Consider the following 21,373-nt stretch of genomic DNA (forward strand, 5'->3'; position numbering starts at 1 on the left):
ATCTGGTTGACAGATGTATACAAGTTTATCTTGCTGTACAAGGTAAAATAGTTAAGGTATAGTTGAGTAATAGTTAAGTAAAAAAGTGAAAAAGGGAATATTTGCCCAGTGATGAGCTTTGGGATGATCCTGTGATTCCCCCCACTGGTTCATGCATCAGGAAAGGGGCATTAGACTAGAAATGGGTAGATTGTCCCGTATATACATGGCCAGGTAGAATGGTAAGTAAAGGTTTAATGTACAGGTAGGTTTTTTTGTAATTGTGACACAGTGATGACTGTCAGGTTACCTAAAGTCTCAAATAGGTGTCTGAGAATTGTCACTGGAAATACAATTTCATGTTCATTTCCCTGGATGAAGGAACAAGCGTGTTCCAATGGAACAGGGAGTAAGCAGCACCCTGCAGTGTTCTCCTCCATGGGAGTGCACAGCTGCTGATCATCGGTCTACATGTTGGACTGTGAGGAACATCTCAGAACCATGCAGATGCAGTCATTGGGTTTTCCCAGCTCTTACAAGAATTGGCCTGGGCCCAGGTGTCTGTTTTGTTCACATTTCCTTCCTTTTTATGGCTTTTTCTCATTACTCCTTTTTTTCAGATATAGCAGCACGCTGTGTTTCTCTCAGTACAAGTCTCCTTTACACTATATCATCTGATATATCACGCCCCCCCGAGGTATTTTTAGCATTCCTTAGGCGCGCTCCCGTGACCACATCCCACTTTAACGCGCGCACTCGCAAACACTTCCGCCCTCAGCTACTTCCGGTGCTCTCCCGCCGTGCTCTGCGCGGCCGGTCACAGGAAGCGTAAAGATGTCTAGCTGGGAGCGTGATAGCGGACGGAGCTCCGGGGATGGGCGGATATACGTCGGTAATCTCCCGTCCGATGTGCGGGAAAAGGAGCTGGAAGAGCTCTTTCACCGCTACGGACGGATTCGCACCATCGAGCTGAAAAATCGTGGTGGCGCCGCCGCACCGTTCGCCTTCATTAGCTTCCAGGATCCGAGGTGAGCGCGGTGTGTGTGTGCTCCCCGGTGTAGTTCGGGCTGCTAGGCCCGGCTCTTTGTGATGAAGGGCGCACATGGGAAGTTTTGTAATCGGGATGGCGGGAGAGGTGAAAGGTTTCCATGGAAGATGTTGGGGGGAGGGGGGACTTCTGTGCGATTCTTTGTGTCTCAGCACTGTGTTCTCCTCGCAGGGATGCGGAAGATGCCGTGTTCGGGCGGAACGGGTACGAGTTCGGATCCTGCCGGTTACGTGTGGAGTTCCCGCGATCTAATAGAGGCCCCGGAGGCGGCTATGGCGGCCCGAGAGGAAGGAACGGCCCCCCATCCCGGAGATCAGAGTACCGAGTCATTGTATCGGGTAAGTGATCGGGATGTGTGACCCCACATGTGACCTCTGCACCCCACATTACACAGCCCCGCCATGATTATTTCTGTCCCTACAAAACAAGATCTCATCCATAGCCACTGAATGTAAACATTGTGCATGGTGATAGATCGGATTGTGTGTGTGCACATTGATATGTGACCCTGTGCTCGGGATATTCCAAGCTTAATGTATATAATCCCCCATTCATCTCTGTATCTGCTGGCATTGTGCAGAAATCTCTTTGTCTGCTATCACCGTGGAGACATTACATGGAGTCCTCCCCCCGCAGCCCCATACACAATGAATGGGGGTAGTTGAGTAGCGCTGATTGCCGCCTGTTGTCAGATCTGCATTCTGTGCTTCTCTAAGAATCATGGCTTTGCAGCTTGCAATGTACCAGGTACAGGGGATCGCCTCGTACCTACCTTTATGTTTCTTGGAGAACAGGGCTTGGCAGCTTCGTCCAATATAAGCACATCATTATGTAATATCATTATGGCACATGCTTGTTTTGGAGCTGTGTAGTAAAAGTGAATGTATCACTGAAAGAATATATAAGCTGCTATTGCTGATCCTGAATACAGTTTGTCTTGTTAGTGATCTGATCCTTAATTTCTACATGACCGACCCAAAATCAGATCCCAGCTTGGGTGTTCAGCTTATTGTCAGAGCTGTGTGCTTGCTTGTTTCTGATGTTTGGATCAAACTATGGAAACATCAAGAAAATTGGCATTGTTTACAATGAGATCAGTAATGGGATCTTCCATCATGTCTCATTCTCCATTTTATGTGTTCCCTAATATACAAGTGTGAGGTGATGGAGTGTTAGGTTGCAGCAATGTTCTGTATGATCCTTTTCACCTTTTTCTTCTAAAGGATAAACAGTTATCACAGCTATATGCAACATGCAAACAGTATGCGCATTTGGAGAACTAGAAACACAAGTGCCCAGATTTCCATTTGCTTTAATGTTGCCGTGTGAATTCCTGCCCCCAGGCAGTGTGACTTGTCTTTTCTTTCTTCAATTACAGCAGTTAGCTTGCACAGCAGATTTTTGCATTTAATAGCATGTGTAGCTTGCATTCAAATGCAAAAGTAAGTGTAATCAACCCAAATTCAATCTGAACTGAATCTTGTATTCAGAATGCAAAGGGCTATTTTCCTATGGCAGTCTGGTTTAAGATTCAGATATATTATATGTTTTGTGTCTGACCATGTGGGGAGAAATTCGTTCACTTTCTGTCCAACCTGATGGTGTCACTTGGGGCAAGAAAGGAACATCCCCCATTAGGGGCACAGACAGCTGAAAGACTGATAGACACAGTAAGGCTGGTACATAGGCAGCTCAGAAGTAGTAAGATACTAGCTATGGCTGGATGGTAAATATTGACCAAAAATAAACAACTTGTATCAAACAAGTGAGTAAATCTGATTGGAATTCCAAGGGCAGAATCTTGTACATGTGTGTGTGTGTGTGGATTGTTCTCAGTCTTCTGAATCAAAAAGCAGAAACATGTCTGTTTTAAGTTCAGTATTATTGTATTCATACAAGCAAGGCTGGCTGTAATGAACCTACAATCTACTGCTGTTAATTAGCTCTCTTAACAGCACTATTGGCTTGTGTGTCTTAACACTAACTGCTGATCTGGAAAAAGCAGGGGGATCTGGTAATTCAGGTGTGCATGCTTGGTATGGGCTGGTGACTTGAGGTAGAAAGGTGACCAGATGGCATTGAATGTTGATGACTCCCCAGCCTTCTACTGGATGTGAGTGCTGTGGAAAGCAGGAGGGGCATCGGCAGTGATCCACCTACCCTAAGGCTGGGTACACACATGCAATATTTGTAGTTTCCAACGACTTGAGGATACATGAACGAGTGCTGTACATACATCACCATTTTGTGGAGAGGGGAGGGGGAGAATGAAGAAGCAGCACCCAACTGCTCTCTCCCCTTCATTTGCATTAGGATTGTCGTCTGTGGATCTGCCAGGACGTTCGTTCAGACAATGGACAACGAGTGCTGTACATGAGACAGATTCTCGTCCAAAATTGGCCCTGAGACGATTATCTGACGAGAACCATTGCATGTGTGTATGTAGCCCTTTGACATAGTATAGTACGTGCATTCCATATGATTCTGGCACGATTGGTAAACCAGGCTGTAATTCATGGTCAAACCCCTCAATCTTCACTGGGGAGATTACTCTTTTTTCATGTTCTAGTGACTTAAAGGAAAGTAAGGCCCCTTTCATACTTGTAGTGGAAAAATGCACTTGCATAACGTTTGATTTACATGTCAGATGCGTTTTTAGAAAGAAGTTTTCTGTATTCTGTTTTACTGTGAATGCAGCATTTTCAGCACCTTAATTAAGCCTTCAAAATCTTTATTCTAGGTCTTCCACCGTCAGGAAGTTGGCAAGATTTAAAGGATCACATGAGAGAAGCAGGGGATGTGTGCTATGCCGATGTACACAAGGATGGAATGGGAATAGTGGAATTTATTCGAAAAGAAGACATGGAATATGCTTTGAGGAAACTGGATGACACTAAATTTCGGTCTCACGAAGTAAGGCAGTGGCTGCGTGACCATCACGTAAAGCAGATGCGTGTAGTGGAACCTGGATAACCTTCTGTTTCTCTTTTAGGGTGAAACCTCTTACATTCGTGTCTGTGCAGAAAGAAATGCCAGTTACTCCCGATCCAGATCCCGTTCTAGAGGCCGTGATTCTCCCTATCAAAGTCGTCGCTCTCCTCGTTATGCCTCCCCCTTCCGACAGTACTGAGCTGCCACACAGGGACACTTTCTATGAATTTAATTCTAAAGACCATCTGCTCTTACATTCCACAACTGATGGAGTTCATTATCTTTTATACCATTATTTCTGCCCCTACTTTTTATTTTTATTTTTTAAGGAAAAATGTGATCTTTGCATCAGATGTACTTGTTTCTTTTACATTTTGTCATCTTTTAAAAGGCAACAGACAGTATTGTGCCTGATCTGATGTTCTTTGCATAAGTGTGCAGTGACAGTGAATGATAGCTCTATGGGGTATAAACAAAATGTGGAATGTTGTGGCACTGGGGCAAACATAAGGGAAGGTTCATGTTTGTCCTTTATATATAAACCTGTTCCCCACCAATTTGTTAGAATGATATTATTTGAAATAACTTTTAATCCTCTTCTCAATCAAGTTTGTATGTGTTTTTTCCTTTTTATTATGAAAGTGTTTCAGTTAAAAAAAACATCTGTAGCTGTCCTAATAAAACAGTGAGATTTCCAAATGCTGTATACTTTTTCTTTTTTCCCCACGGTCCACTTCTGCATATTAAATGTCCTCTCCCTTAGTGGATAAATATTCATTTTCCTTCTGTGGTAAGGGAATGTTTCCTGTTGGTAAAATAAAACAATATTAGCATACATGTTTTTTCTATAGATGGATTGCACAATGTACAGACAAGTTTTTTACCTGGAGGTGCTACAAAATAATCCTCAACTACGGATTTGGCTTTTTGAAGTAGAATTTCTGAGCAATTTCCAGATGTAACTTCATCACCTCTTATATACAATGCTCTATAGAAGGAAACAAGATGGAATAATTGTGTATAGGAGAATTTTTACCCAACAGAGTTGTTGTTGCCTACCTATCTTCTAACACAGAGTCAAGTGGTTCTATGCCATCTGTATTCACATGGTGGAGCTGGTTTGCAAAATTAACTGCACTCTGCAGGCGTTGTACTCCTTCTTGATTCCGAAAGTCTACTAGTGCTAGCCGCTCTAGATGATCGATTAGCTCTGGAGTGACATGGCTGTCCTGGAAAATGCAGAAAGAAGGCATTACTGGAATAGTTGCAAAGATTAAGTTGACTGACTGGATATCGGCTTCTAAAGAGGAACGTGTGACACACGTTGATTTACATACTTTATCAGTTCTCATCAGAAATTAAGTTGGTGTATTTGCAAACTGTACCAGGTTGTTGGTATTCATATTCTCTTAAAATCAAGCTTTAATTTCTAAAAAGTCCTCTGCTAATATTTATATCAACTGGATGTATTTTTTTTTTAAACCATTGCAGAGTCATACTTCCTATTTGTGCACACATCTCCTAATATGGTTGCTAAAAGCAAGTTTGTATTGGTAAACTCTGCCTTATATATTTGGAAAGAAATAAAAAGTATACACTTCACTCTTTATATTCTATAGGTTTGCCACACCCCACTTGCATGCGAATGAGTAGTAATAAAACGTAGTGGTAATAAATAAAAACGAGAAAGGGGTGTTTTGTTGGCAAGTGTAATTTGTTTTATTGTACAATTACTATATCATGTAATGTTTGTTCTATTGACAGCAAATGTTAATTGTACAATTGGAACATAAATTACACTTTCCATCAAAACACCCCTCTTCTTGTTTTTCTTTGTTCTGCCTAATATATTCTTATACATTCTAGTGTTACAGCAGTGAAAATGTTATATATGCCCTTTCAGCAGACATGTTGGTAAATGTAATGATATTGCACTGTAGAGGCCACACCGATTGTCTAAATGCATTGCAGATGCGTCAAAGAAAAAGGAAAGCAAAGTCCTGTGAGTTTACCAACATGCATCAATGCATGTGCACAGCATTCCCATTGTTTTCAGTGGTACGGGAGTGCACTGTGATATACAAAAAAGTGTATGCCCAGGTTGTTTTCTTACAAAGCAGCCATGTGCTAAACAAAAACTTTTGCCAGTATGCTAAAGCAATACTCCCTTTACAGAGGTCCAACAATCCCCATGCATTTAAGGTTCTCTGTTCAGCACGTTTATGCTTTCTGTTTGCACTGGCAGAGAAGAGGCTTTTCTATTCAGGCTGTGGGTGCTTTTCAAATACAAAAGTAATCTGTAACTGCAAATCTTTGTGTTTAGATACACTTGGAATGTATTTAGCAGATTTAAACAATCTACAGTTGGGCTTGAAAAGCTTGTCTACATCAACTGTAGTTACATTGCTGGTATTTTGAGTAATGATGGTCATTTTGACAGATGACAAAATTAAAATGGTTTTTGAAATAGAAAAGTAATACGAGATCTAAATTCACAGCAGTCAACTTCATGTCCAGGAAACATTTTATTGATTTAATGAGTGAATATAATTAATTTAAACAGCACAGCAAGGTCAATGACAACAGCCCCACAGCTTGGTCCAAGACTTCTGATTGGACAGTTTAGCTACATTGTCATTGGATTATCTCTCTACATTCTCCTATTACACAATGTGCACAGTCTAGCAGACTGCAAGTACTTGAGTTTCAAGGTTTGCAGACTATAAGGGCAAATTCAGGGACTTATGATCAATGCATTTAAAATGAACTTATACTTTGCTCATTCAGGACAATGACTCATTGGTTTGATAGCCCTTGTCACTGCATATTTACATTATATGTCCATTGTCACAAGAGAAGTACAAGATCTGCCAATGCTGGCCTCCGGATGCTTGGCTTTATCCTAAATGGGTCTTACAAGCTGCTATAGAACATAACTCATCCTAAAGATACTTATTGTAGGGATGAAAGCTGATTATTTGATTTCAATCGACGGAAGCAAAATTTGGGTACTGGACCTGTTTACTCATTCATAAAGTAATAAAGCCTAATAAAAAATCAGAACACCACCCAGGCAACCTGGATTTTTGAGATCCTTTGACAGTTTACATAATCTCAAAAAATGTCCTCACAAATCCTTATTCCAGGTGTGCAATGACTGCTGTGGAAATTTCCATTCTTAAAATTTACATGCTCCTAATCATATCATGACCCAATCTTCATAAATATGTGTTTATACATGAATCCATCCCTATATGACAGTGCTCGGTGCAGCTATTGTGGAAGTAAGAGGACACATGGTGTATTACTCTCAGGGACCACCTAATATCATAAAGGTCATCATAATATGCCTTTAAATCCCTCCACAGTTTTGTCCCACTTACCTTTCTGACCTGTTAAAAAAAATACTCCCTTAGCCGCTCTCTCTGCTCCTCCAATGACCTACTAATGACTTCCTCACTCATACCCTCATCACACACATGGCTCCAAGGCTTTTCTAGAGCTGCCCCAACTCTCTGGAATGGTCTTCCTTGTCCTATTCAGCTTGCTCCTACTTTTTGCTCATTTAAAAAGCACACAAAACCCATTTTTTCAAACTTCTTCTTCTGTCAATGGAAACCGTCACTACTTCCCACCACTACATATTCCCCTCCTATTGTGTGTTAATTCCCCCACCTACTAGATTGTAAGCTCTTCGGGGCACAGTCCTCTCCTTCTGTATCTGTATCCTTCTGTATGTCTGTATTAGTCTGTCATTTGCACCCCCTATTTAATGTACAGCGCTGTGTTATATGTTGGCGCTATATAAATCCTGGTTAATAATAGAAGAAACATTTACCTGTGCCTCTGTCTCTGGCTCTATTCTCCATGTCGGATTCTGTGGTACCTTAGGGGGATAAAAATCATATTAATACCAACATTTGTCACATTCAAATCATAACATACAGATATTCGGGTACTACAAGTCCCAGCAAACCACTATGACATGCTAGGAGTTGTAGGCTCCAAATACCTGGAGTATACTGAGCATACTGATCTCTAATACCTTACTCTGAGAGGAAAGGAAACGTGTAAACCCAGCTGTCCTCCAGCACTTCGCAATTGTCTTCTGCACCCACATCTTCACAGTGGTCGCCTTCTGATGACATCAAAACACGACGACTATTTCGCGAACGTGACCTTGAGCAAAGAGCCGCCATCTTTAATAAGGGCAGAGTGGGCGGTATTGGGTATGGAGTGCTCTGTTGCCTGGAATTATTAGTTACACTTGTACTGACACAGGCAACATGAACAGCGTGGGTGAGGAATGCACCGACATGAAGCGCGAGTATGACCAGTGCTTCAACCGGTGGTTCGCTGAGAAGTTCCTGAAGGGAGAGGGTAACGGAGACCCGTGCACCGAGCTCTTCCGGCGGTACCGCAGCTGTGTTCAGGTGAGAGGAGGCCGAGGGATGCCGGGGTCATTTCTATGGACACTCTGTTTATAGCAGCAGAGAAATGATACAATGCTGGGGGAATAAAGTAGAACAATAGGTCACATATAAATATCACACAGAACTCTAATGACTATAACGCTTCCAATATAATACAAGGTGTGAGGGCAGCCCTGATTACATACTTTATTATTATCAAACAGGATTTATATAGCACCAACATATTATGGAGCGCTGTACATTAAATAGGGACTTATCACAAGCTACATACACATGGCAGATCATTGATGCCGGGCATATTCATCTTGGATGAATCTGGTGTGTACTGCATTCCCTGATAGGTTTTCTATTTTCCACCCTGGCAGATTGATGACCTGGAATATTTTCCTATGGAGGAGCCCTGTACAGGCTGCAGATAGACGTCTGGTGACGTTGTGTCATTTCCAGTGACAAATTAATGAACAAGCGCTATGCACACAGCACTGATCTGTTCTTGGGAAGGGGAAGGATGAGTGAGTTGCACTCTGCTGACAGTGCTTGTTTCTCAATCCACCAGGGCAGATTGATGAACAGTGTGTGAGGATTGCTGTAAACGTCAGATTTGCAGCCTGAGACCAGCACAACCGTTCATCACAGGTGACAATCATCTGGTGTACATAGCTTTAGTTTGCACATACTGTGTGATGTGATGGATCTATTCTAGGCAAATTTTGGTTGCTTATCATCATTTGACCTATCAGCACCGTTCTTACTTCATATAAAAGAGTGGCTTTTCCTTTTATATCATTTAACAAATGTGATTTCTTATTTTTAAATACATATATTTGAAGGAGAGACCCCTTACCCTCAGCAGTAAAGACTGTATAGGAAAGAGGAGGACATTTAGGTCATCAGTATATCCTTGTTTGGATCGGATTGTGCACCGCAGGCATTACTGCACCTTGTAGAGCAGGAAAGGAGACTTCTATTGAAAGATGAGGATAAAGCTTTGTTACTATTCAATAGGTAACCTTTCCTGGAGCAATGACATTCTTCCTCCATTCTATTGCTACATACACTTTAGATCAGTGATTTTCAACCACTGTGCCGCGGCACACTAGTGTGCCATGAGAGATCTTCAGGTGTACCATGAGAAATTATCCAATGTTGGTTAATTGGTGTGAAAATTATTTATTTACTGCAAATAATGTCTTCATTTGGCTATACCAGCAATGTATAGTGATAGACAGAACAAAGAAGTACTCTTCCACTAGATGGCAGCAGGTAGCTAATTAATCTGTGACATTTTTGTTTAGTGGTGTTCCGTGGGATTTTTCTAATGTAAAATATATGCCACGATTTAGGAAAGGTTGGGAAACACTGCTTTAGATAACTCACCCATGGTGAACATTCACGATCATCTCGAGTGAAAATTTAGCATGTGTACTGCAGTCCCCTGATGTCATGGCAGATCACTAAACAACCAATCGGGAACGCCCGCTGGTATTTACTGTAGCAGAGGATGCAGTATGTTGCCTCGCTCTCTCCTCTCTATATAGAATTGTGCTATGCTCATTCTGATACTGCTGGAAACAATCACAAAAAATGTTTCCAGCTAAAAAAAAAAAATGTGTGCATGGACCCTAAAATACAAGGCATTTGATTGCATGATCTCTCTAAATCCAAACTCTAATTTTTTCAGCAGAAATTGGGGGACCAAATGGCTAGTATCTTGGTCATGTGACCTAGTTGGGAGCAACATCTTTTATGTATTTGTCTTGTAAACACATATTTGAGGTCACAGAAACCTCCATGTGATGTCATTATGCCCATGTCGTAAATAAACCTGATCATTTATAATGACACACAGGTTTATTCAGTAAAGCACTGCAAGTGCTCCTCCAGGATGTGCCAAACTTGGCAGATTTGTAAATCAGTTCTAAGCATTTTTATAATTGGCTATTATAACCATATTGTTTTTCTTTTGCAGAAAGCAATCAAGGACAAGGACATCCCTGTGGATGGGATAGAGTTCATGGGACCCAACAAGGACAAGCCAGATTCAAATGAGGATTCTTGACCAAATGCGGGCCCTTCACCTAAGGGGCCCCTGAAAATCACATTTTCAACATACCAATTAGAATTGGAAATGCTGTGTACAGCCAGACTGGAACAATTCTACTATTTCTACAGCCACAAGAGCTGTATAGGTCCTTTATGAACATTTATACAGGCGGGCTCATTTTAAGTTTCTCAGTTACTCTTTTTTTTCTAGATTCTGCGCCTTGTAAATGTTATTTATCAATACAATGTAATGATTTGTCATAAAATTTTTATTCTGTAAACTTTAATTAGCCTAATAAATAATAATTATTACTAGTATATTATATATTAGTCTATAAATTGCTCATACACATTCCTTTGCTTCATCTCCTTCCTGGGAAAAACTGTTCCAAAGTGAAACAAAGCTTTTTTTGTTTTACAGTAAGGTATTATGAAACCATTTATTAAGGAATGTGAGAGAAATACTGCTTATTTATTTTTCTAAATTTGTGGGACATATTGCATGCACCAGTGGAACTAAATTCCAAAGTAACATTCGTTACTATGGAACTTAAATCTAATATTTGAACAGCAGCTAATAGTAAGCAGGGTATGTAACTAAAACACACATTGATCCAAAAGCGTACCTATACTCAGAATTTTCACTTTACATAAAAGGGAGAACTCTTTTATGTAAGGTAAAAAATCAGCTTAAAAAAAAAAAAAAAAAGCTGCAGTACCACCCCCTAATTTTCTGCCGCCTAGGTGGTTGAGAATGAATGGGAGCACAAAGCCTCCCGGGATACCTACATCAGACATCCCGGGAGGCTCTTGGGCGCTCCTTCTACGCATGCCCGAGCATCTAGGCATCTTTTTTTTTTAGTTTAGTTTCTTCTTAAGAGAGCTGGGTTGGTGTTTGGACAGAGGGGTAAGTGTTTTTGTTTTTTGAGTATAGTTCCTCTTTAATACAAGTCTTTTAAAGTAAGTTGTTCTTCAAGGCATAGCCTACCTACACAAGATGGAGAGGGCCTGTTGTGGATGCTTTGGGTATAAAGGCTATATGGAATAAAGGTAAGTACTGAACCAGATAGGCTGAATTAGGATTTGTTGTAAAGGACAACATGTACTAATGGAGCACCAGTGGCAGATTCTACTGGTCTCCATGACCCTGTCTGAGAGTTTTCTTCCTCACTTCCTGTACTGGTAACTAATTGGCAATAAGTGAGGCGAAATCTGCAAGAGGGAAATAGATCATAACCCCCCTCCCTTTGTGGTAGGGCAAATTTAGAATCTTCAGCTTATTATTGCTCCATACAGGCCTAGGTAAAAATGACTTCAGAGCAGGACAGAAGGGAAAATTTTCCCTAGGAAGGTCTCAGACAGAAAAAAGTGAAAGGAGTTTTAGCATTCTTTTTCAGAAATCCAAAATGAAAATAATAAACGTCCGCTGGATTTACACTTCAAGCTTGTCACTTATTATGTTTATCTGAATCTATTGGTTCATCCTGGTGGGGCAGCCCATCCCCTGCAATAGATGAACCATTAAACATGCAGAACACTGCCTGTAAGAATTCTTGATCCATAAGCAAATATTTTTGGCATCATCGACTAGAATAATGTTCATGTAATTCTTTTGGTACAAGTTTTTCATAGATGGACTCTATATGTTTTTAGATCAGACTTTTTGCGGTGTAAAGTAGCGTACACACTTCCAATTTTTATCGTTGGAAATGAACGACAAACGACCGATTGACCAAAAATCGTTCGTAAAAAAAGTAACCAACGACGCCGACGAACGAGGATAGTCGTTGGAAATGAACGACCGGACCGGCGGATCGGATTGGACGACGATCGTTGACCATCTATCGTGTGTACGGTCGTTCAGTAATCGTCCATGGTCTGAGCATGTGCGGTGAACGAACGTTCGCTCACTTCCTGTGGTGCACGTCACTTCCTGTGTCGTTCAAACGATCGCATCTATCATGTGTACAATATCTTTGAACGATCGTGTCGTTATCTGTAGGTACAGGATCGGTGCCATACGATCGTTCGCAGATATCGTGCAGGATCGTTCGTCGTTCGTTTACCAACGATAAAAATTGGAAGTGTGTACGCAGCTTAAGCTTCTGGAAAATTGTAATATGATTCTGGCTGTGGCTTCTATAAATGAAATATAACGAAAACAATTTTAGTAATTCATGGAATGTGATTTTTCAAGTTTAATATTTCCATATTACTAGCAAAAATTGCTACAAGGATGATTTTTAGACGTTTGTGGTCATTATTATAGGGGCCATGGCATACTTAGATGGGAGCGTTACAGTTAAGGGGATGTATTAAAAGAACACTTGTTTAACTTTATACTATTTATTAAACATGGATTTATATAACATTCAGCATTCTAAAAGTGGCTCTCCAGAACCGAAATCTCAGTATGACTGTTTTGAAGCAGAACTTCAACACAAGGTCTGCTTTTTTGGGGTTCCCCTCTTCCCATCCCTAAAGTAATGGATAATGGTGCACAAACAAGGCACCCAGGCAAGAGTGGCCTTATGACCAGGTCTCAGAACTCTATACTTCACTGTCTTCTCATGAGATTTGAACTACACCGAATTCCTAAAAGTCTTGTTAGCAGAGGCATGTCAACCCCTGCAGTATGGGAATCAAGCTGAGTATTGTATATCTATCCCCTTTACAATTACTGTTTTATATGGGAGGAGGGGTAACACTGAATAAGTACTTCTTGTCTATGGTCTGCTTTAACTAAGGTGGCCCAGGCTGCATTTGCCATACTACATACATATACATAGTGTGTGCACTGATTACACCTTACCCGCACTCCATCCATTGTCTGAATTTTATTGATGGTGTATATGGCCTGGGACTGTACGCTACACTACACCTGTTAAAGCTATTTTTGTTGCATGGATAATAAGTAGTAATCTTTGTGTGCTGAAAGCAAATCTCACTAGGGTGACAGATCATGGGGAGTGGGTTTTATGTGAAGAAACTGGGGAACTGCACTGAACAGCAAATGGGTAGAAGAAAGGGCAGGTATACAACTTTCTGGGTAATCAATTCATTGAGGAAAGGGAGTGGGATTTCACAGTTGACTTACATATACAGAAGCACTTTTACCTATTAACATATTTATATTTTTGTACAAGAAGTCCTGAGATTACAATAATTATACAATATATTTTTACACCTCACCACCCTCAACTTTTCACTGGGCAGTGGAAAGTAGCAGAATAAAGAGTTTATATGTCTGACCTGGCTCCTGTAAGCATCTTGCTTGTAGGTGAATCTGAAACTATTATTTATACAAGCTTTTGTTTAGTTTTGAAGTGTCTAAATGTTATATTGTATACAAAACTACATTGTATCAGAAACAGCTTTAAAATATGTTATACTCATTGTAAAGTCCTTAGTTATACTGCACAGAGGAAAAGGAAAACAAAATACCAACTAGTCCAGGAATAAAAAAAATTCTACAATCCACATGCCTCCGTTTTATAACAAATGAGTTAACAATCAGAAACACAAGGAGATGGAACTTGTGTCCCTCAGTGGTTTTAAAGAAAATAATTTTACAGTCTGTACAAATGTCTTTGGAACATCCAAAAGCAATCCAACAGAAGGGTGAATAGCACACCAAACAACTGGTGACTGGCCCAGAATAAACAGGAACTGAGGACTGCCTGTAAATCCACCTAAAGAAACTTACACCTGAACCTGCCATCAGATGAGCTGGGTTGCAGCCATACTAACCTTGGAAATAGTGATCAGCTAGCAAAAAGCCCAAGAGGAGCTCAAACATCTAACATCATCAGTAAATGGGGAAACCCAGTACATGGGAGTATAGGCTATCTGTAAATGGGGAAACCCAACCCATGGACTATAGGCTTGTTCTATTGGAGGTTGCGGACCTCCTGCCTGTTCAATTATACCCACTCCTGAACCACCAATCTTTCCATATATTCTGACATTACAAGATATCTCATTTCTTGATATATTTCTTGATAATATATGAATTTATCCTCAACTTCACAATAATTAGAATTTTGACCCCATTTCAGTTTACCTGGAATTCTTTTTTATATATCTGCAGCCAAACCTCACAAAATTACATCATTATCAAGTCATTATCCAGGGATACAATGACTCAGCTGACCCTTACATAATATTGTACATTGTGATCTTTCATCATTGATCTCAACTGTCCCCTGATAAAGCCTAAAAGGCAAAATGCATCAGCCACCTTGAGATCTTTCTGACCAGAAAAATAATAATTAAGATGACTTTGTACAACAATTGATATATGTTGACATAATTTTACTGTCACTTGTATTCACATTCTATTTATAGTACTTTTTTTGGTTTAAAATAGTTGATCTTTGTTAGCTTTAGGACCACATATTACCAAGCACAAAAAATAAAAACAAACAAACATCACATTGCCTATAAAAGCCTGTCTGTCTCTATCCTTCCCTGAATATATCTGTACTTATCAGGCTAGGCAAAACATTATGTTCTATCTATATCAAGGTAGAAATCCTTCCCACAATTTAATTAGTATTGTTTGTTCTGTCTGAAACTTCTAGAAATTGTGGAATGAGAAGCAGGAGCAACCTTCCGTGGTCTGACTGGAAAGACGAAAAGGGAATCAAGTCTTTCTAAAAGGAGTGACCAAAAAGACTTGCACTGCTCAAACCACATCCAGACAATGAAAAAATTCCTTTTGATTGAACTACAGCTGGACAAGATAACAATGTCCTAGTTGAGGTCAAAGACAGAGACTACCTTATGTCAGAAAGAAGCTCTGGGTCTCAGTGCCACATTGTCCCCAAAAAGGGTTCTCTGTAAGATAAGGCCAATAGTTTATCCCATCACGTTTTATAGGTGAAGACTACAGGGAAAATCTAGACAGGGAGTAGACAGAGCAATGCGTCGAATAGGTAAAAATTGTAGTTTCTTAACCACTGAGAAAACCAGGTTCAGATCCCACTGTTACTGAGGAATGGATGGGAAACACCTTGTACTAGGATCATAAACAAAAATAGTGAGAAGGCAAGATCTACGGCTAAAATAAAATAAAAAAAACAAAAAAAAAAAAAAAAAAAAAAAAAAAAAAAAAAAAAAAAAAAAAAAATGACTTGATAAAACACAATTTCAGCTGCAGAAAAGAGGCATTCTCCATGTCCCTAAACCAACACCCTGTGAATGAATCCTTTCATGTGGGAAATCAGCCAAGGTTCCAGTGTACATTTTACAAATGCATAGGTATGGGCAAGTTTTTAGAAAATGCCTATTTATTCTTATGGCTGAGGTCATCAGAGCATATACCTAACTGCAGAAATGTATGGCACAAGTACAGTAGGAGCTGGCTGAAGGGAAGGTTGTGCAATGACAGGTAGGGTTAGTGTCAAGTTTGAAGGAGCAGAGAAAGACATTTGACATTTTTCCATCACCTGAGGGTATGTGAGGATGATTTAAAGTGGAATTAAATGTAATCATCAAAAAATGCAAGCGGCCAGCTCTTTATTGCAAAATGGACACGCCGTGTTCCTTCTGCAATAAAACTTACCTACCTCTTCACATTCTCTTCTTGAATGTATGCTGAGCTACACCTCCTCAGATCCTGGCATAGCTCGGAAGAACTCCCATGTGAAAAGCTATGGCATTCTGGCCTATCAACAAAGCCAAAGACTCAAACCTGACCAAAAAAATCCTAATCCACCAAAAAAGCACCCATAGAACAAAACATGCTGTTGTGACTAGTTATCTACTAGCACCTGATGAAAGTGCTTGGTATAAAACACACATTGTATCCCTTTAACCACCTGAGCATTACACTGAGGTCTAGATTTCTGTACCAAAAGTGATCCACTGTTTTTCATGAATTTTTTTTTTTAAATTGTAGACCTGTAACTTACAGAAATATGTCCGAACAGGGGTTCTAGTAGATAATATGAATATAAAAAATGTATTTACTTTTATTTTTTTGTATTGGATTGGATACCGGAGTTTGTATTCAATCCAATACAAAATGAGCATTTGAATTTACCAGTTATGTACTTATTAATTACGTATTAATTTTATATTATTTTGTATTGGACTGGATACGCAAGTTTGTATCCAATCAAATACAAAATATAAATTTGAATTTCCAAGTTATTTACTTTTTTTTTTATTTTTTGTATTGGATACGCAAGTTTGTATCCAATCAAATACAAAAGATAAATTTGAATTTCCAAGTTATTTACTTTTATTTTATTTTTTGTATTGGATTGGATACAGGAGTTTGTATTGAATCCAATACAAAATGACAGTTTGAATTTACCAGTTATGTACTCTGTAATTATTTGAATTATTTTGTATTGGATTGAATACAGGAGTTTGTATTGAATCCAATACAAAATGAATGAATGAGTTTCTATTTGAATTTCCCGCACACGCGCCGACGTCATCACGCACGCAGGGAGAAGCCTTCCGTTTTTTTTTTCTCCGCCGGACGGCTTCTTCCTGCAGAGATCATCCGGCGCCGGACGAAGACGGACGTGGACGATCAGCGGGACCAGGTAAGATGCCGGGCAGCGGAACACAAGATACCGGCCGGCATCTTACCGGTCCCGCTGGCACCCGACGCTGGAGAGGGAGATCGACGGACGACGATGGACGGAGGACGACGCTGGAATAGGAAAACGACGCTGGAATACCGGGCAAGGTGCATACCGGCAAGGTGGTTAAGCTGGTTTGCTGTATTTATTTACAATACCATTCAGTGAATCTCATCTGTCAAAACACTAGACCACACTTTAAGAACAAGCAATAAGCTTTATTTAGGTGACCTCTACTGTTACTGTACAAGGTCAGGTTGAGATTTAAATAAGCAGCCTGATCCCTCCATAATTTGTGGGCCCGTTCAACATAATGGTCCAGAGAACATATTCATAGGCTTAATGGTCGTGTCCGTGCTCCTCATAACCATCTGGAAGCGGATTTACATGTGGGTTGTGGAAGAGAGTCTTTGATCCATCTCCCCAGGGAAATTTCTAAAGAAAAAACAATTTATTAGTAAAAATCATATGGAGTTTTAATGTAGCAAATATTTTACATTTATAAAACATTTTAAAGCCAGAGTGTTTTTTTTAACCTCAGCATTTTATTTAGCCACCACACAAGGGCACATAACACTTCCATAAAGGTCAATTGATTTTTTTTGGAATAAAGTGTTAAACTGACAAATGTTTGCAAATAAAAACATTAGTATTATTCTAGAAGTAATTATGCTCTGTGCCACATTTAAATAAATAAATCCAAACTATATGAACAAGTTTTGGTTATCCCAACTGAAAAATTGTTGCTGCATATATTCTTATTATCCTGAGCAGACTACAGTAATCATTACAAAGCATGATTTATCTGAAATGACAGTGTGCCACACCTTGGGCAAAACATGAAGCACTAACTGGAAACATTCTGCAACCTTTACCTAGCAGAAAAAATAGATCAGTTTACAACTTTAAGAGTAACACATGCCTTCACACACCATTTCCTAATATTTTGGTGGAGCCGTCATCTTCCTATTTAGCAGCAGGTGCCAGCTTTATTAACTAATAGAGAGCACTGAGAGGGCTGGCAATATTCTGGACCCAATTACCGCATTTTAGTAGCATAGCAAAGGAAGCAGCCACTAGAAGATCACAATACGGTCATATATAGTCCACCTTGCCTATCCAAGGATTCCCTGAAAATGGATGATAGACATGTGACCAAGCTATCGTGAGCACGATGGCTCAGTGGTTAGGGCTCTCGCCTTTGCAGTGCTAGATCCCAGGTTCAAATCTTGGCCAGGACTATCTGCATGAAGTTTGCAGGTTTTTCATGCGTTTGTGTGGGTTTACTCCAGGTAGTCTGGTTTCCTCTCATACTCCAAAAACAAACATGCAGTTAGGTTAACTGGTTCCCCCCAAAACTGCCCTTAGACTGTACTAATGCCATATGTCTTTTGTGGAGACAGAGTATAAGCCCCTTTGTGGGACAGCTAGTGACATGACTATGGTCATGCACAGTGCTGCGTAATATGTTGGCGCTATATAAATACTGTGTAATATTAATAATGATTTCCACATTGCTTGTAATCTGAATAAACTGTAAAGTGGCACCTCAATGGCAATGTACTTCTTGTTTATCGCCCCCCCCCCTCTCTCTCCATTGCCTCTACCAGGAATTCCATTCAAACTTCCAGGTTGGCTGGAATCTAATTGGTGTGTTAGAAATTCATACTAATAATGAACTCAAAACAAAAGGGTATGATAGTACAGCTGGGCTGATCAGAAATTCATCTTTCTATCCTATTTGTATGCAAATTCTTACCAATTAGTTGCCATATCCTGTTAAAATCCTGCATAGCAACCCTCAGGGATGAATGCTTAAACTTTCACTCACGATTCACACTTTTTCTTCAATTTGGTTTCATTCTTGGGTTAGAGTTGTGTGAAAGAATGATTTAACCTCCCTATCAGTATTCCTGAGTAGCGGCGGGCAGCTACAATTCATATTAAGAATTCTTTTGGGGGCCAGAAAAAAGGACGTGCCGGTTCAGAAAAAGTAGGAGCACAGAGCTTCCCAGGTTACCTACGTCACGCATCCCGGGAGAAGCTCCTTCTGCGCATGCCCGAGATGTTCGGGATGAGCCTTTTCACGCAAAGGAAAAAAATTTGCAGATCTCACGCATGCGCAGTGAGAACGGGAAGTTTTTTTTTCTCCATCCTACGTCACCCGATCTCGCCCCTGGGTCATAGGATAAGAACCTGGAAAAAGAGACAGATCTGCATCCCTGGCATGTGAATGTTGGGGATGCAGATACCGGCCTGGCAGTGTGAGTGTGCGGCTTGGTGGCTGGAAAATTAAAATAAGTATTTTTAAATGTACCGTTTTGACATTTAAAAATACTTAATATTCAGACCGCCAGTGAGGTTAATAGATCCCTTCATCTTAAAGTGATCGTGTCATTGGATCTTTGAACAATCAAGGTCACCTTTTGGATGACTTTACATACTCTGTGTATTCTATCCATGCTGGTGTGTGTATAGAAGAAATGTGTACAGATATGTTTATTGTAGACATGGATGGAGAGAAGCGCTGCTGGATGTCAGCTGTCCATGTAAAATAGAATCTGGGTCCAGTCTATGAATAGACCTAGGATTTGATTAATAATAATTGTAGAGCCCCGGAGGTGACCCTGGCTGCTCCCCTCTATAGGGAGGAGGGTATGATTGGTGCAGGTTGGTGTGTCCTGTAGGTGACATGTAGGTGACGTGCAGCGCCCACATGTCACCCCCCTGTCACTGAGGCCGGCTCCATGCTCTCGCCTCCCCCGGCTGGGTTACCTTGTTCCGGATCCTCAGGTGTTCGTACGGTACGAATTCGGGCCTCTCGTCGTGGTGTTGCTGGGCCTTCAGATAAACGTTCAGCATGCACACGGCCACCCCGGGCAGCGCTACCACGAAGGTGAGGATCTTCCATGAGCGGGCTGTAAGAAGACGGAGCACATAAGCGGGTTACACACACTACTACCGGGGTGACCTTCACTGATAGAGCCGGGCCTTACCCCGCTCTAGGCCAGGGAAAGTGACCCGGGACACTGACACCAATACCGCCATCACCTACCTGCATTTCCGTGCTCTGCCTCTGCAGCTGCAGAAAACAGCCGCCCGCGGATAGCCCCAGAGCGGCCAAGAATGCCGGAGAGCCTGCCGAACGCCGCCATCATGTCCTATAGATGAGAGGAAACTGCTCGTCCGGAAGAGGGAGGGGTAAAGTAAAGTAGAAGGGGAGGGGGCATAAAATGACTGCGCATGCGTCGGGCTTTGTGAACTTTTGAGGTATTTTGTGCGCGTGCGCAAATTACTCTAGCTTGCTCACTGCACTGCTTCATATTTGTTATTCAATATTGTGGAAAGCTGACACAATACAATTATCATTATTAGTGTGCTGATGTATTTCAGCTTTGTAAATCTGTATGCATTCAGTGTTTTACAATATGCAAGGAATGTAAAGAGAGTCTCAAACATATGGGGATATATATGTATACAAAAAATAGGTCATATATATATGTATTCATGTATTATATGTGTGCATGGGTACATTATGGGGGTTAATTTAGTATGTTTTATTTCAGGTGTCCTATTTATATGCTATTAAAAAACAATGTAGCTCTAATAAAACCTGTGTTAAAAATACAAGTCACCAGGACATAGTGCTAATTTAAGTGCAGGTGCCCTGTGGTGTAGAGATTGGATATGTGTGTGGCAGTGCCACATTCTTTGCCAGTCACCGGAGGAGTTAAAGATCCTCAGTGGCCATACAATGGGCAAAAATAATTACTCCACCAAAGTGGAGCTGGCATCAAATCTGGCGCTATATGATCATATATCTTGGATCTGTCATAGCTGCAGGGTGGCTGCATATGTATGTAAGTATGCGCCATAATCAACAAGTACAAGTAGTCCCTGGGTTACATACAAGATAGGGACTGTAGGTTTAATCTTAAGCTGAATTTGTATGTAAGTCGGAACAGGTACAATATTTTAAATATAATAATAAATGCAATTAGGACAGATGTTTTTCTCAACATATTATTAGGCAGCGTGGTGTCAGTTACTGTAAAAAATCCACACTGTAAGTTAATCACAAACAAAGCAAAAAACAAAGAAAAAAAAAACAAACTTTATGTAGCTCCTGAACTTTTGAAGCAAGCTGAGCTTTGATATGCAAACAATGCCAGAATTTGTCTTGGTCATTAAAGAGTTATAAAATGTTGCAGAAAAGTTCAGTCTCAGCTGTGTTTAGCAAAGAGTTCTGCAAGTCATGCAAACCCTCTGTCCTGCACATGAAAGCTCTCTTCGTATCTAGGAGTCGTTCGTATGTCGGATGTCCGTAAGTGGAGGACTAC

General features: G+C 40.5%; 4 protein-coding genes across 4 annotated transcripts; 2 read left to right on the top strand and 2 right to left on the bottom strand.

Annotated features, from left to right (window-relative positions):
- The first annotated feature begins 753 nt into the window (after positions 1-753).
- SRSF9 (serine and arginine rich splicing factor 9) lies at positions 754-4,657 on the top strand. The gene is made up of 4 exons (XM_072415503.1): positions 754-1,007; positions 1,199-1,365; positions 3,768-3,940; positions 4,020-4,657. Exons 1-4 carry the CDS (start codon positions 814-816, stop codon positions 4,155-4,157), a joined length of 672 nt encoding a protein of 223 aa, XP_072271604.1. The 5' UTR covers positions 754-813; the 3' UTR covers positions 4,158-4,657.
- On the bottom strand, positions 4,563-8,149 carry GATC (glutamyl-tRNA amidotransferase subunit C). Its single transcript, XM_072415504.1, has 5 exons — positions 8,004-8,149; positions 7,797-7,844; positions 5,018-5,187; positions 4,843-4,946; positions 4,563-4,763 (listed from the first exon to the last, which is right to left on the bottom strand). The coding sequence occupies exons 1-5, from the start codon at positions 8,076-8,078 to the stop codon at positions 4,702-4,704; spliced, it is 459 nt and encodes a 152-aa protein (XP_072271605.1). The 5' UTR covers positions 8,079-8,149; the 3' UTR covers positions 4,563-4,701.
- Positions 8,150-8,158: 9 nt separating this feature from the next.
- On the top strand, positions 8,159-10,752 carry TRIAP1 (TP53 regulated inhibitor of apoptosis 1). Its single transcript, XM_072415505.1, has 2 exons — positions 8,159-8,391; positions 10,361-10,752. Exons 1-2 carry the CDS (start codon positions 8,245-8,247, stop codon positions 10,448-10,450), a joined length of 237 nt encoding a protein of 78 aa, XP_072271606.1. The 5' UTR covers positions 8,159-8,244; the 3' UTR covers positions 10,451-10,752.
- Positions 10,753-17,230: 6,478 nt separating this feature from the next.
- COX6A1 (cytochrome c oxidase subunit 6A1) lies at positions 17,231-20,248 on the bottom strand. Its single transcript, XM_072415506.1, has 3 exons — positions 20,089-20,248; positions 19,809-19,951; positions 17,231-17,468 (listed from the first exon to the last, which is right to left on the bottom strand). The coding sequence occupies exons 1-3, from the start codon at positions 20,189-20,191 to the stop codon at positions 17,373-17,375; spliced, it is 342 nt and encodes a 113-aa protein (XP_072271607.1). The 5' UTR covers positions 20,192-20,248; the 3' UTR covers positions 17,231-17,372.
- Between the last annotated feature and the right edge of the window lie 1,125 nt (positions 20,249-21,373).

The sequence above is a fragment of the Pyxicephalus adspersus genome, chromosome 6, assembly GCF_032062135.1.
Source record: "Pyxicephalus adspersus chromosome 6, UCB_Pads_2.0, whole genome shotgun sequence".
Taxonomy (NCBI): Eukaryota; Metazoa; Chordata; class Amphibia; order Anura; family Pyxicephalidae; genus Pyxicephalus; species Pyxicephalus adspersus.

Bases quoted from the DNA above. Each gene is read 5' to 3' on its own strand.
- SRSF9 (XM_072415503.1), top strand. From the start codon at position 814: ATGTCTAGCTGGGAGCGTGATAGCGGACGGAGCTCCGGGGATGGGCGG. The intron at 1,366-3,767 runs GTAAGTGATCGG...TCTTTATTCTAG, and splicing joins GTACCGAGTCATTGTATCGG to GTCTTCCACCGTCAGGAAGT. The intron at 3,941-4,019 runs GTAAGGCAGTGG...TTTCTCTTTTAG, and splicing joins CTAAATTTCGGTCTCACGAA to GGTGAAACCTCTTACATTCG.
- GATC (XM_072415504.1), bottom strand. From the start codon at position 8,078: ATGTGGGTGCAGAAGACAATTGCGAAGTGCTGGAGGACAGCTGGGTTT. The intron at 7,845-8,003 runs GTATTAGAGATC...TATCCCCCTAAG, and splicing joins TCCTTTCCTCTCAGAGTAAG to GTACCACAGAATCCGACATG. The intron at 4,764-4,842 runs GTAAAAAACTTG...TTTTACCAACAG, and splicing joins TTATTTTGTAGCACCTCCAG to GAAACATTCCCTTACCACAG.
- TRIAP1 (XM_072415505.1), top strand. From the start codon at position 8,245: ATGAACAGCGTGGGTGAGGAATGCACCGACATGAAGCGCGAGTATGAC. The intron at 8,392-10,360 runs GTGAGAGGAGGC...TTTCTTTTGCAG, and splicing joins GGTACCGCAGCTGTGTTCAG to AAAGCAATCAAGGACAAGGA.
- COX6A1 (XM_072415506.1), bottom strand. From the start codon at position 20,191: ATGATGGCGGCGTTCGGCAGGCTCTCCGGCATTCTTGGCCGCTCTGGG. The intron at 19,952-20,088 runs GTAGGTGATGGC...GTCTTCTTACAG, and splicing joins GGCAGAGCACGGAAATGCAG to CCCGCTCATGGAAGATCCTC. The intron at 17,469-19,808 runs GTAACCCAGCCG...TTTTTTCTTTAG, and splicing joins ACCTGAGGATCCGGAACAAG to AAATTTCCCTGGGGAGATGG.